This window comes from Mytilus californianus, unplaced genomic scaffold (assembly GCF_021869535.1).
Source record: "Mytilus californianus isolate M0D057914Y unplaced genomic scaffold, xbMytCali1.0.p SCAF_2, whole genome shotgun sequence".
Classification (NCBI taxonomy): domain Eukaryota; kingdom Metazoa; phylum Mollusca; class Bivalvia; order Mytilida; family Mytilidae; genus Mytilus; species Mytilus californianus.
In genome coordinates, this window is record NW_026262668.1 from 105601555 (window position 1) to 105617280 (window position 15726).

General features: G+C 33.9%; 1 protein-coding gene and 1 long non-coding RNA gene across 3 annotated transcripts in view; one reads left to right on the forward strand and one right to left on the reverse strand.

The window, feature by feature from the left end:
* LOC127728560 (uncharacterized) overlaps positions 1-15726 on the reverse strand; it is a 173566-nt gene that overhangs the window by 138624 nt on the left and 19216 nt on the right. The window lies entirely within an intron of this gene.
* Positions 1-15726, forward strand: part of LOC127728507 (splicing factor 3B subunit 1-like) — a 50394-nt gene that overhangs the window by 21436 nt on the left and 13232 nt on the right. For both annotated transcript variants that reach the window (XM_052235892.1, XM_052235893.1), the window contains 7 exons: positions 2953-3413; positions 3655-3855; positions 4138-4239; positions 4632-4898; positions 5831-6101; positions 7078-7223; positions 8502-8648. In XM_052235892.1, coding sequence (XP_052091852.1) covers positions 2953-3413; positions 3655-3855; positions 4138-4239; positions 4632-4898; positions 5831-6101; positions 7078-7223; positions 8502-8648 — 1595 coding nt within the window. The remainder of the gene's footprint in view (positions 1-2952; positions 3414-3654; positions 3856-4137; positions 4240-4631; positions 4899-5830; positions 6102-7077; positions 7224-8501; positions 8649-15726) is intronic.

The window sequence follows — 15726 nt, forward strand, 5'->3', positions numbered from 1 at the left end:
ATTATTATTCTTCTTCTTCTTCTTCTTCCTCTTCCGCCGCTTTTAAATTTGAACTTGTCCGCACCCGTTCTCCAAAACCGCTTGTCAGATTTAACTTAGGGTTTCACAATATGTTAGACTAACATGTCTAGTTGTGCAATCAGGGTTTTGTTTGTGCAATGGGGTTTATAAAGGGGTACTTTGAGGGGCAAAAAGAAAAGAGGGTTTTACTATAGAACCCTATGGGATTTTATTTTTTAAAATTTTCAAATGATTATAAATTGAAAACCGTTTGTGATAAACACAATCTTTTTAATTGAAAATGTTCTAAATGATAAAGCCCATTAAATGAAATACAGGGTTAGTCCCTAGGGGTCACCCCCACCCCCTGCCATTTAAGAAAGTTCTAATACCTTGTAAGTGGTCAAGATCCCCACCCCTAAACCATATATATTTTGGTTTGTCATGGTAAGATGGTTTGAATGATATACAGGGTTAGTCCCCAGGGGTCATCCAGACCCCCTGCCATTTGAGAAAGTTCTAATATCTTGTAAATGGTCGAGATCCCCACCCCTAAACCATATATATTCTGGTTTGTCATTATAAAGCACATCAAATGAAATACAGGGTTAGACCCCAGGGGGCACCCCACCCCATGCCATTTAAAAAAGTTCTAATATCTTGTAAGTGGTCAAGATCCCCACCCCTAAACCATATATATTCTGGTTTGTCATGCTAAGATGGTTTGAATGATATACACGGTTAGTCCCCAGGGGTCATCCCGACCCCCTGCCATTTGAGAAAGTTCTAATATCTTGTAAATGGTCGAGATCCCCACCCCTAAACCATATATATTCTGGTTTGTCACGATAGAGCACATCAAATGAAATACAGGGTGAGTCCCCAGGGGTCACCCCCCACCCCCTGCCATTTAAGAAAGTTCTAATATCTTGTAAGTGGTCAAAACCCCACCCCTAAACCATATATATTCTGGTTTGTCATGCTAAGATGGTTTGAATGATATACAGGGTTAGTCCCCAGGGGTCATCCCGACCCCCTGCCATTTGAGAAAGTTCTAATATCTTGTAAATGGTTGAGATCCCCACCCCTAAACCATATATATTCCTATTTGTCATGTCTCGAACATTTGAATGACGTAAACGGTCAGTCCCCAGGGGTTCCCCCCACCCCCAATGTTCTAATATCTTGTAAATGGTTGAGATCCCCACCCCTAAACCATATATATTCCTGTTCGTCATGTAACGAACATTTGAATGACGTTTAGGGTCAGTCCCCAGGTGTTCCCCCCACCCCCAATGTTCTAGTATCTTGTAAATGGTCGAGATCCCCACCCTAAACCATATATATTCTGGTTTGTCATGCCAAGATGATTTGAATGGTATACAGGGTTAGTCCCCAGGCATCACTAATGCATATAACTAGACTGGACCAAACCAATTTTCACTGGACGTTGCCCAATGTCAGGCGACCCTGGGAATTACGAATTATGGGAGCTTCGTTTGGGAGACTTCGTAACAGCATCCTGTTACAATCATTTCTTGTTCTTCTAAAATTTTATGTTTTGAAAGTTGTCAGTTATCATTGAAAGTCACTGCAGTAGTTGTTTTTTTCCCCACGCGACTGTTGCAGGGACGTAGAAAAACAGTCATCCGTCTATATGTGCATCTGTCCGTCCGGTCTTGTTAGCGCTCTCACGTGTTCGATTCTAGCCAGATTTGTATAAAACTCATATCATAGGTTTATATAAGCAATGTCTCGGACAAATTTAAAAATCAGTGTCTAGCAACTATTTTTATGCCCCTTGGAAATTTTAATTATATGGAGAACTGCATTGTTAGCGCTCTCATGTGTACAATTCTTTCTAGATTTTTATGAAACTTATATCATAGGTTTATATCAGCAATGTCTTCAAGTCTTCAATGGACAAGTTCGAAAATCAGTGCCGATCAACTATTTTTAAAAGAGTTATACCCCTAGGAAATAATAATTATATGGAAAATTACATTGTTAGCGCTCTCGTGTACAATTTTGGCCTGATTTTTATTCCCCACCTAGAGGCATTATGCTTTTCGGTCTGTGCATCCGTCCGTCCATCCGTCTGTCCTGCTTCAGGTTAAAGTTTTTGGTCAAGGTAGTTTTTGATGAAGTTGAAGTCCCACCAACTTGAAACTTAGTACAGATGTTCCCTATGATATGATCTTTCTAATTTTAATGCCAAATTAGAGTTTTGACCCCAATTTCACAGTCCACTGAACATAGAAAATGATAGTGTGAGTGGGGCATCTGTATACTATGGACACATTCTTGTTGTCAAATCTATTATCAAAGGTTTATATCAGCAATGTCTGGGAAAATTTTGAAAATCAGTGCTGATTTAATATTTAAAAAAAAGTTATGCCCCTTGGGAATATTAATTTTATTGGAAATTGCAATGAATTTGCTCTCAAGCCTTCTTTTCTCTAAAATATTTATAAAAAGTTTTAAAGAATAAAAAAAGAAGTTTTTTAGTTATAGCCCTTGGACAGATAAAGTATGTGCAACATGGGGGACATAAGAACTCTGTTCTTTTATTAATATTTAAAACAAAATTTATTCAAACAGATATTCTAGCAGGAAATCAGCTTTGTAATTATTACCCTACTTGCAAAAATACCTCTGACGGATGCTTGTGTTTTATATTGATTTAGTTAAAATGTAATTGAAATTATACTATTTTTACTTAAATCTGGCATTTTATCTTTATGATGTCAAAAGAATATACATGTATGTCATAGCCAAATTGATTTTTCAAGTGACAGCTTATTTTTTATTTTCTCCTAGTTTAATCTGTATATTTTTTGCAACTTGAGGGTAAAAATGTGAGTTTTTGTCTTGTGTGCAACAAAGTTGCAGAAGTGAGACTTGGGCATGTACTGAACTTTTCTACAATTCAATCATTGTTGCTTCTTGTAGAAACCCCTGGACATGGTAGTGGATGGGCAGAAACACCTAAAACAGATAGAGGTGGAGATTTAATACAGGACACACCCACTCCAGGGGCAAGCAAAAGACGATCTCGTTGGGATGAAACACCTGGTGCCACACCAAGTGGTGGTGGTGGAGGTGGTGCCACTCCAAGTGGTGGACACACCCCAGGTGGACTTACTCCTAGTATGACACCAGGGGGAACAACACCAGGTGGATCAACTCCTAGCGGATTTACTCCAGGAGGACAGACACCAGCAGGTTTCACTCCCAGTGGCGCCACTCCTATAGGGGCTAAAGCTATGGCCATGGCCACACCTTCTCCTGGACAGTTGATGTCCATGACACCTGAACAGCTACAAGCCTTCACTTGGCAGAGAGAAATAGATGAAAGGAACAGACCACTTGGAGATGATGAATTAGATTCCATTTTGCCACCAGGATACAAGGTAAAAATATTGGTATAAATAGGGTTCTCAGGAAAATTTGAAGTAGATGGCTCAGCTGTCGAAAGAAAGCAACACATAAATTATATTATGATTTATTATTGGTGATCCTCAATAATATAAATCTATTTAAATTTAAACTTTAATAAGCATAATAAGTGACATTGTTTTGAAAATATCTTTTGTTGCATAATTATTTTCAATTGTGAATATTATTTAATTTGAGTATATTTTTACACTGTAGGTTTTGCAACCACCAGCAGGATATGTACCAATCAGAACTCCAGCCAGAAGGTTATTAGCCACACCCACACCTATAGCAGGTACCCCAACAGGTTTTCGTATCCAGACTCCAGACAACAAGGTCCAAATTGTAGACATGCAGCCTAAGGGTAACCTGCCTATGATGAAACCTGATGATATGCAGTACTTTGATAAACTTCTGGTAAGTGTAATAGCTTTATTATTAAAACCTAATTAAGTCTTCCCTTAAACGAAAGGAGGCATTATATTTTACTTGTTTATTCTATTAACTTTGCACTGAATAGTATGATAGCCAGTTATAGGTTGTCCTGACTAAAGAAATTCATGGTCATCGGTATATAACATTATTAATCAGTCATTATTCAAGTTACAAAAATGTTTCTTAATACAAAAAATCTTTTTATGAATGGCATGCAATTTATTGTATTTATGGATGTGTTGATATTAGTACTTGTCATAACAGGTTGATATTGATGAAGAAACACTGAGTCCAGAGGAACAGAAAGAAAGGAAGATCATGAAACTGTTACTGAAAATAAAAAATGGAACACCTCCCATGAGAAAGGTTAGTACTCAAAGATTATAGAAAACATTGTTATAGCTGTATAATTTGAGTGATTATAGAAATCATTGTTATAGCTGTATAATTTGAGTGATTATAGAAATCATTGTTATAGCTGTATGATTTGAGTGATTATAGAAAACATTGCTATAGCTGTATAATTTGATGAAGTAGTATGGTGTTCATTATGATAATTGGTAATACAAAATGTAATAAAGAAAATTGATTAGTAGAAACTTAAAAATATGATGTTTCCATAATGTAAAGTTTTTCTGTGGTTAAGCAGATCTGGGCTTACGGTCATAAAACGTTCGAATACGATTATCATACTCAGACTCAGACAAGTGTTTCCAAAATATATTGTTTTATGACTTACACAGTTCTTTATTTTGTAGGCTGCTTTAAGACAGATTACAGACAAAGCCAGAGAATTTGGAGCTGGTCCCCTGTTCAATCAAATATTACCTTTACTTATGTCTCCTACATTGGAGGACCAGGAGAGACATTTGTTGGTAAAGGTCATTGATCGTATCCTGTACAAACTTGATGATTTGGTGAGACCATATGTTCACAAGATTCTTGTTGTTATTGAACCCTTGTTGATTGATGAAGACTATTATGCCAGAGTTGAGGGCAGAGAAATCATATCTAATTTAGCAAAGGTTGGTACAAAAAAAAACATTTTATACATTGCCACTTAGTTTCTTGGCCATACTTGTGTCAATTTTTTTCACATATTTTAGTGTCTATAAATTTGTTACTAAGAAATCATGATGGTACTAGGATTCCAATAGCATATATTCACCTCTACTGTCTTACAATACTGTATAGCTTTGATCCACAACATGTTGATTTATTTATACCAATATTATATGATTGAGGAACTGATAAGGTTTTTGGTTCAGGTTCATTCCGCATGTTTCTTTTGTGTTATTTCAAGGTAAAAATTTCATATGTCAAATGTATCAAGGCTCATATTACTTCAAAATCATTGCCAAACATGACCTCATTTTGAAACTGAAATGAAAATATATCAGCAATGTTTTTGTGCTACAGTATTGCTGTTTTGCTTTTTGTATCCTTACATTGGATGTGAACTGTTTTATTTGCCATGAATCCAGTATGTATTAGAATGGGCTTCTAGTATTGTTGTGTTTCCTCATAGCAAAGCTGTAGTAACACAGAGATATCTCTTGTTGTCTAGTGTTGTCCATGTTGCAGTCTGTGTCAGACTTTGTTTATCTGCAACTCCTTTAAAACAGCTTGACAGATTACAACTAAATTTGCTAAGATAAATCATCTTTGGGACATTGTTGCTTTTTGCTATTTGACCTTTTGATCTGAGTGATTTTTGTGGATTCTCATATCAAAATATGGACTTAGCCAAATCTACTTATAGGTTGAGATTATGAAAAACTGGAGTAACATGTCTGAACTGGTTCAATTACAAGGACCAGACTTTTCAAAGATAAATTTTGTATAAAACAGCCCATAAAATTAATCATTACATAAAAAAACAACATAAAATCGTACTGATCAGTGTATGGTAATGTTTAGATATGTCAACTTTTAATAAATGTACCGTGTTTTACAGGCTGCTGGTTTGGCTACTATGATTTCTACAATGAGACCTGATATTGACAATATGGATGAGTATGTCCGTAATACCACAGCTAGAGCCTTTGCTGTTGTCGCTTCAGCTTTAGGAATACCATCACTCCTGCCATTCTTGAAGGCTGTATGTAAGAGTAAGAAGAGTTGGCAAGCTAGACATACCGGAATTAAAATTGTACAACAGATTGCCATCTTGATGGGTTGTGCTATATTGCCACACTTAAAAAATTTAGTAGAAATTATTGAACATGGTGAGGTTAATCTTTATATATTATTTAACTCCATGTGAGCCCCAAATTACGTTAAGGTGCTACATACTGAAAAATAAAGGTGAAGAATGTGAACATGCAGTACATGTGTATTTTAGGGGCATAGACAAGTGAACATGCAGTACATGTGTATTTTAGGGGCATAGACAAGTGAACATTAAATTTTCTGTATTTTGTAGTTTGTCCACTTTGAATTGTTGGGCTCTAATGAAGTGCATTTGCCATGTGCCTTTGTGCACTAGGGCATGTTCATTCAGACCAATTTCTCAGAAAGAGGGAAAGTTATATAATTATACCCCTTCTCTAATGGACCAAGATGGTTGACTTTCGGGAGGTCAACAAGCAGGCATATGGCTATTTGACTTACTTTTTATGCTTCAATGGCACTTGTTCAAGTATACACAGAAATTTTTATCTTTTTTAGTATAAGATATTTGATCATCTTAACAGGCATTGCAGTGCACTTTAAGGAGTAGGTCAGATTACAGTCAAATAGATATAAGAAGATGTGATATGTGTGCCAATGAGACAACTCTCCATCCAAGTCAAAATTTATAAAAGTAAACCATTATAGGTCAAAGTACGGTCTTCAACATGGAGCCTTGGCTCACACCGAACAGCAAGCTATAAAGGGCCCCAAAAATTACTAGTAAAATAGGTCCATATTACACTTTTTCTTATGTTCCGCTGACATTTGTTCTTTTTAGTCCTTTTCGTATTTTTAATTTCATGAAACTTTCAGACATGGTGGAATTGTTTGACATCTTGTGTTGTTTACCGTTCTAGACTGTCATTATATTTACACTCTAACAAACAAGAATAAATCTCAATAGAATTGTATTTTTGTTAAGTAAAAATCTTTTAAGATGAGTATTTTATAAAAAAAAATGTATACTTTTGTTGCCAACAATTTGTAATTTGATTATTCATATTATTTTTTTTTTTTAACTATATTTAGGTCTAGTGGATGAACAGCAGAAAGTGAGAACCATTACAGCTTTGGCTTTAGCTGCTCTTGCAGAGGCGGCCACTCCTTATGGTATTGAATCCTTTGATAGTGTACTGAAACCATTGTGGAAGGGTATCAGGCAACACAGAGGAAAGGTTAGTATCAGGATATATATATAGCCCGGCCAGGGAGGAAGTAAAGAATCAGATTTAACAAAGATGAAAAGAAGAAATGTTTCTTTGTTTAATTGAATTTCAATTTCTGAGGATCATTTGTTTATACTGAAATGAAAATGAAAGTTCATTTACTAGAACACTGTTTATTTGAAAACATATGTAACAGATTATTGTGACAAGGAAGAAAACACTGAAGAAAAATATCTTGAAGGAAAAAGAATATATATCACGTATACTGCATATTAATTTAATTTGTTGGGTACCGATTTTCAAGGCTTCAGGAAAAATTAAGTAGAAGTATTTTATTAGTTCTGTTAAAATCTCATTTCTTTAATACATTTTTAACTCCAATGAATCGTATTTTTTTTTTAATTTTGGTTTACTGGGTATATTTTGAAATCCCCTCAAAGAAAAATGAACATGAATTAACCTTTATGCGTTAAAAGATTAATTTCTAAGTCCTAAAAACATTTTGAAAAAAAACATTGAAGTTCAAAATATGTAGTAAAATATTCATACTATGCCCATCAATTTTCTTGTACAGCAATCATAGTTGCTAACATCTACTTCATTTGGTCTCTGGTGGATATTTGTCTCATTGGCAAACATACCACATCTCTTTATTCTATACAATAACAATTGTAAACATTTGTGAATTTTTGTTTCTCGTAATTTATTATAAAAAAGTTATTGGTGCAGATGAAATGGAAAAGTATGTTTGATTAGAAATACTTTGCTAAAAAATCAAATCCCAAAACATGATGCACAGGGAGAGTTTTCTAATTTATTGATTAACAGATATATTTGCACAAAATGCCCCATTTTCAAATTATGCGCTATTTTATACAGACATCATTCCATAAGATTTTAGTTCAAAACATATTTGATCAGCAGTTTCAAACACACAATGTATGTCGTCATCAATGGTGAAACAGACTCTTTCTCATAGGCTGTTAAAGTTACAGAACATTACAAAATATAAGTAGATAAAGATGAAATACAATGTAAACTTATTCAATGTTGTGTTTTATAAGATCAGTTTTCCCCCCTATTTCTCCCTCAAAAGACCTCCCTTAACATTTTAGATTAAAATTCTGTAAACCAACAAATTAAAAATCCCTGGTGAAACTTATCGACCTCAGAAGACCAGACCTGAAATAAAGGTACATAGTTGTGTCAGGTCCCTAAGGCCTTTGAACTGTATGTACCAGTTATGTTAGCAGTTTATCACGTTATATCACATACATGTATTTGTAGGGTTTGGCTGCTTTCCTGAAGGCTATTGGATATTTAATCCCCTTAATGGATGCTGAGTATGCTAACTACTATACCAGAGAAGTGATGTTGATCTTGATTAGAGAGTTCCAGTCTCCTGATGAAGAAATGAAAAAGATTGTATTAAAGGTAGGTCATCAATAGAAAGTTGTAAAATGCAGGCAAATATCAAGAATAGCTTTAGAAAACTGTTTTTCAATATTATATAATGTGTTTAGATTTGTAACATTTTAAAGTATATTCTTGATAAGAGACACTTCACAATGGACATTTTTCTGAAAAAGGTGAATATTCCCTGCATACAAACATATTATAATGTATGAAGATGACAGAAAAATGAATACTCACCTTATTATTGAATAATTACATGTTTGTTTCATTGGAATCCATAATTTTTGATTGGCTGACAACAATTGTTAAGCACTCCAATATCAAATTGTATTTCCAAATGAAATACAACAGCTATGACAGCACATGCTATCCATGACAATCTTAAAACAATGCATAGAAAACAAACAAAAAGCTTGATATAACTCTTAATTTCATGGTTGTAGCATTAAAATGTAATTATAAGAATTGAATGCTTCTTTTTATGGTTTTATAGGGTTGTAAAAGGTTGATCGTGTGCACATTTTTAGAATGAAGCGCTTCATGCTTCAAACAAAATGTGCCTAGGATAATGCTTTTACATCCCAATAAGACTATAAAAAGAATCATTCAATTCTTAAATATACATATTGTCTATGGCTGAAACTGAAAAACAACTCCATAGAAATATCAATGTCTGCATTTTTTGTATCTTCTTTCTTAGGACCTAGAAATTGATGTATAAGTATAAATTTTGATACTTTTTATAAGGCCTGAATAATTTGAAAAAAATTTTGTACTATTTATTCTGTTTTTTATTATGCTCCCGCCGTAGCGGTGGGGGCATTAAGTTTTACCCTTGTCCGTATGTACGTACATACCTCCCAAACTTGGTTTCCGATCTCTAACTTAAGTTTGCCTCAACCAAATGTTATGAAACTTATACACAATGCTTATTACCACAAAACACAGATCAAGTTTGAATTTTGGTGGCGTCACTTTAACCGTTATAGAGTTATGCCCCTTTATAAATGGAAAAATTGCAAAATTTTTAGTTTCTGGTTCTCTTACTTAAGTTTGCCTCAACCAAATGATATGAAACTTATACACAATGCTTATTACCACAAAACACAGATGAAGTTTGAATTTTGGTGGCCTCACTTTAACCGTTATAGAGTTATGCCCCTTTATAAATGGAACAATTGCAAAATTTTTATTTTCTTGTAAATATCAAGTAATTTTTATACGACCGCAAAAAAATTTTTGTGGTCGTATATTGGTATGACGTTGGCGGCGTCGTCGTCGTTGTCGTCGTCATCCGAAGACACATTGGTTTTCACACTCTAACTTTAGTTTAAGTGAATGGATCTCTATGAAATTTTACCACAAGGTTCAATACCACAAAAGGAAGGTTGGGATTGATTTTAGGGGTTATGGTACCAACTGTAAGGGAATAAGGGGCCAAAAAGGGGCCAAAAATAAGCATTTTTGTAACTTCCAGACATAACTTGTGTGTTAGTGTATGGATCTCTCTGACATTGTACCACAAGGTTCCATATCACAAAAGGAATGCTGGTATTGATTTTGGGGGTAATTGCCTCAAAATTTTGGGAATTAGGGGCAAAAAAAGGGGCAAAAAACAAGCATTTTTCTAGTTTCATGACAATAACTTGTGTGTAAGTGTATGGATCTTTCTGAAATTGTACTACAAGGTTCCATATCACAAAGGGAAAGCTGGAATTGAGTTTGGGGGTAATTTCCGAAACGTTTAGGAATTGGGGGCCAAAAAGGGGCCAAAAATAAGCATTTTTCTAGTTTCCAGACAATAACTTGTGTTCAAGTGTATGGATCTCTCTGAAATTGTACTGCAAGGTACCATACCACAAAGGGAAGGCTGGGATTGATGATGGGGGTAATTGCCTCAATATTTTAGGAATTACGGGCCAAAAAGGGGCAAAAAACAAGCATTTTTCTAGTTTCATGACAATAACTTGTGTGTAAGTGTATGGATCTTTCTGAAATTGTACTACAAGGTTCCATATCACAAAGGGAAAGCTGGAATTGAGTTTGGGGGTAATTTCAGAAACGTTTAGGAATTGGGTGCCAAAAAGGGGCCAAAAATAAGCATTTTTCTAGTTTCCAGACAATAACTTGTGTTCAAGTGTATGGATCTCTCTGAAATTGTACTGCAAGGTACCATACCACAAAGGGAAGGCTGGGATTGATGATGGGGGTAATTGCCCCAATATTTTAGGAATTAGGGGCCAAAAAGGGGCAAAAAACAAGCATTTTTCTAGTTTCAGGACAATTACTTGTGTGTAAGTGTATGGATCTTTCTGAAATTGTACTACAAGGTTCCATATCCCAAAGGGAAAGCTGGGTTTGAGTTTGGGGGTTATTGCCCTAAACGTTTAGGAATTTGGGGCCAAAAAGGGGCCAAAAAACACATTTTTCTAGTTTCCAGACAATAACTTGTGTTCAAGTGTATGGATCTCTCTGAAATTGTACTGCAAGGTACCATACCACAAAGGGAAGGCTGGGATTGAGTTTGGGGGTGATGAATGATAAGGGGGTTCAAAAAATTGGGGGGGGGGGGGGGGGGGTTTTTTTTTTTTTTCTTTTAAAATTTTCCATTTTTAGTTGGTTATTACTGATTTATATTTAAAAGCAAATAATAATGATATGGTAGGAGATGCACACCAAACAGGATGTGTAAATTATTATATAATAAGTATTGTGCAATAGCAAGAAATTTTCAATTGCACAGTATTGCACAATAGCAAGAAATCTTCAATTGCACAGTATTGTGCAATAGCAAGAAATCTTCAATTGCACAGTATTGCGCAATAGCAAGAAATATCCAATAGCACAATATTGCGCAATAGCAAGAAATTGTCAATTGTACAGTATTGCGCAATAGCAAGAAATATTTAATTGCACAGTATTGTGCAAAAGAAGATACTTCGTATAAATTGCTTATTTCTTGACCAATTTCAATGGGGTTTTATTCTTGAATTCTTGGGGTTCTTTAATATGCTGAATCTAACCGTGTATTTAGTTTTTGGATTTTGGGCCCCGTTTTTAAATTGGTCCACATTGAGGTCCAAAGGGTCCAAAATTAAACTTTGTTTGATTTCATCAAAAATTGAATTATTGGGGTTCTTTGATATGCCGAATCTAACCATGTATTTAGATTCTTAATTTTTGATTCTGTTTTCAAATTGGTCTAAAATTAAACTTAGTTTGATTTTAACAAAAATTGAATTCTTAGGGTTCTTTGATATGCTGAATCTAAACATGTATTTAGATTTTTGATTATGGGCCCAGTTTTCAAGTTGGTCCAAATCGGGGTCCAAAATTAAACTTTGTTTGATTTCAACAAAAATTGAATATATGGGGTTCTTTGATATGCTGAATCTAACCATGTATTTAGATTTTTGATTTTTGGGCCCCGTTATCAACTTTGTCCACATTGAGGTCAGAAGGGTCCAAAATTAAACTTTGTTTGATTTCATCAAAAATTGAATTCTTGGGGTTCTTTGATATGCTGAATGTAACCATGTATTAAGATTTTGGATATTGGACCATAATAGGTGAATGTCCAATTTAAAATTTTTAAGTTCTTAGACCACATTCATTCTGTGTCAGAAACCTATGCTGTGTCAAATATTTAATCACAATCCAAATGCAAAGCTGTATCAAGCTTGAATGTTGTGTCCATACTTGCACCAACTGTTCAGGGTTCGACCTCTGCGGTCGTATCAAGATGCGCCCTGCGGAGCATTTTATTAAAATTGGAGTTATCTTCCTTTGTCTATGATTATAGTTGAATCAACTACAATCAATGCTTTATACAATGCAATGTTTAATTTTGACTTCCACTGATAAAACACAGATCAAGTTGAATTTGGGTAGTGTCACTTTAACCATTATTGAGTTATGCCCCTTTATAAATGGAAAGATTGCCAAAATTTTTAGTTTCCATTCTGTAACTTAAGTTTGCCCCAACCAAACATTATGAAACCTAAACACTATATTCATTACCACAAAACTAAGATCAAGTACAAATTTTTTGTGTCCGTTTTCTAACTTTAGTTTGCCTCAACCAGGGATGGGGTAATCGTAATCTGTAATTGTAATCGATTGTAATTGATTACATTTTTTCCAGTAATCGACAGTAATCTGTAATTGAAGACATCTTCGATTACATGTAATCGTAATTTAATCGATTACAGCAAAAATTATGATGTAATCATCGATTACTTTTCGATTACATTTCGATTACTTTAGTAAAACAGTTTGATGAAATATTACATATATTAAATGAAAATATGTATGTTTTCATCACGGTATAGTACAGATAAAAGTAGAATGTATTAAAATGACTGAAGAGTTTATCAACTGCCTTATTTCTATCTTTTGTCTCAAGCTGCAATATGATCAACCAGAACCCCTACCAAATTTTACTTTATATCTAGCTTTTGAAACAAATGAATTTATGTGCTTGTCAATAATTCAAGACCTTTTTTATTAAAATAAGAAAATAGATTTGAAATAAGAAAATAGATTTAAAATAAGAAATGAGTCTTAAGTTAAGTTCTGTACTACATTAAAGTAGTAAGTTTACTTGTATTTAAATTCCTTAAAGCATAATTTTCAATAAGAGTTGAAATTTTAGCTTAGAATAGATACACAGTTGATTCCTTATAATGTTATGATACAAAAATTAAGAAAGTACACAAAATCCTTACAACAATGAACCAATGGCTATGCATTGAAATTCTTTTTCAGAAATAGATACATGTATCCCATTTTGACACTATAAATATATATTGTTTACAAATTGAATAGAGAATTAAAAAAATCTAAACAAACTTCTTGTCTTTACTAATCAGATGATCAAAGACTTCTAATCAATAAGATGCAGACTTTGTTTTCTTTTCAATTATTTCTAATTAAGAAGGAGATTTACATTATTTTGCCCCAGGTTATAAAGTGTACTCCATTGGCAGTTTTATAACCTGTAATTAGGGTGGTTATCCAAACAAAAGGATTAATTCATGCATGTCATTATAATTATAAATTTCGATCTTTAAAATTAGCTGAACTAATTAATTATTCTACCTTTTTTACATTTTTTTTCAGAGGAAAATTCCAACATTGTAATTAACTATGTTAAAATATACCTGTTTTTAATTAGTAAAAAACAAAAAGCTAACTTAAGTCAGTATGGTAGCAAAATTTATGAAAAAAATCTACAATATAGATAAGTGTTTGATGCAATGCGATGTCATCTCTCATTCATGTTGAAAGCCAAAATTTCAAGAATTTTTGAATATTTCTAATCCTCAGTAAGAGAATCCATCTAGAAAACAACTGTCAACTTAAAATTTGGAAACAATGCTTTAAATGCTGTTTTTGGTAAAGTTCTAAATTTCCACTATACAAACGTTGAGCAACAATATTGTGTTTAACTTACTTTATTATTTTTTTGTAATTTTGTAGCATGTAATTGACAGTTATCGAAAAGTAATGTAATTACTTTTGATAAAGTAATCGATTGCAATCGATTACATACAAAAATCAAAGTAATCGATTATTAATTGATTACACAAAAATCCTCCATGTAATCGATTATTAATCGATTACATTTGTCAGTAATCGTGCCCATCCCTGGCCTCAACCAAATGTTATGAAACTTAAACACAATGCTTATTACTACATTATACAGATTAAGTACGAAATTTGGTGAGAACACTTTAACCATTCTTGAGTTATGTCCCTTTATAAACATAAAAATTGCTGAATTTTTCGTTTCCGTTCTCTAACTTTAGTTTGTCTCAACCAAATGTTATAAAACTTATACACAACCATTCTAGAGTTATGCGTGTTTACAAATAGAAAAATTGCTGAATTTTTATACGACCGCAAAAAAATTTTTGTGGTCGTATATTGGTATGACGTTGGCGTCGTCGTCGTCGTCATCGTCGTCGTCCGGCGTCGTCCGAAGACACATTGGTTTTCGCACTCTAACTTTAGTTTAAGTGAATGGATCTTTATGAAATTTTACCACAAGGTTCAATACCACAAAAGGAAGGTTGGGATTGATTTTGGGGGTTATGGTAATAACAGTAAAGGAATTAGGGGCCAAAAAGGGGCCAAAAATAAGCATTTTTGTAACTTCCAGACATAACTTGTGTGTTAGTGTATGGATCTCTCTGACATTGTACCACAAGGTTCCATATCACTAAAGGAATGCTGGTATTGATTTTGGGGGTAATTGCCTCCAAATTTTAGGAATTAGGGGCCAAAAAAGGGGCAAAAAACAAGCATTTTTCTAGTTTCATGACAATAACTTGTGTGTAAGTGTATGGATCTTTCTGAAATTGTACTACAAGGTTCCATATCACAAAGGGAAAGCTGGGTTTGAGTTTGGGGGTAATTGCCCTAAATGTTTAGGAATTTGGGGCCAAAAAGGGGCCAAAAAACACATTTTTTTCTAGTTTCCAGACAATAACTTGTGTTCAAGTGTATGGATCTCTCTGAAATTGTACTGCAAGGTACCATACCACAAAGGGAAGGCTGGGATTGAGTTTGGGGGTGATGAATCATAATGGGGGTTCAAAAAAATTTGGGGGGGGATTTATTTTTTTTTCCTTTTTTTTCTTTTTTTCCTTTTTTGTTTCTTTTAAAATTTTCCATTTTAAGTTGGTTATTTCTGATTTATATTTAAAATCAAATAATAATGATATGGTAGGAGATACACACCAAACAGGATGTGTAAATTATTATATAATAAGTATTGTGCAATAGCAAGAAATTTTCAATTGCACAGTATTGCACAATAGCAAGAAATCTTCAATTGCACAGTATTGCGCAATAGCAAGAAATCTTCAATTGCACAGTATTGCGCAATAGCAAGAAATATCCAATAGCACAATATTGCGCAATAGCAAGAAATTGTCAATTGTACAGTATTGCGCAATAGCAAGAAATATTTAATAGCACAGGATTGTGCAAAAGAAGATACTTCCTATAAATTGCTTATTTCTTGACCAATTTCAATGGGGTTTTATTCTTGATTTCATGGGGTTTTTTAATATGCTGAATCTAACCGTGT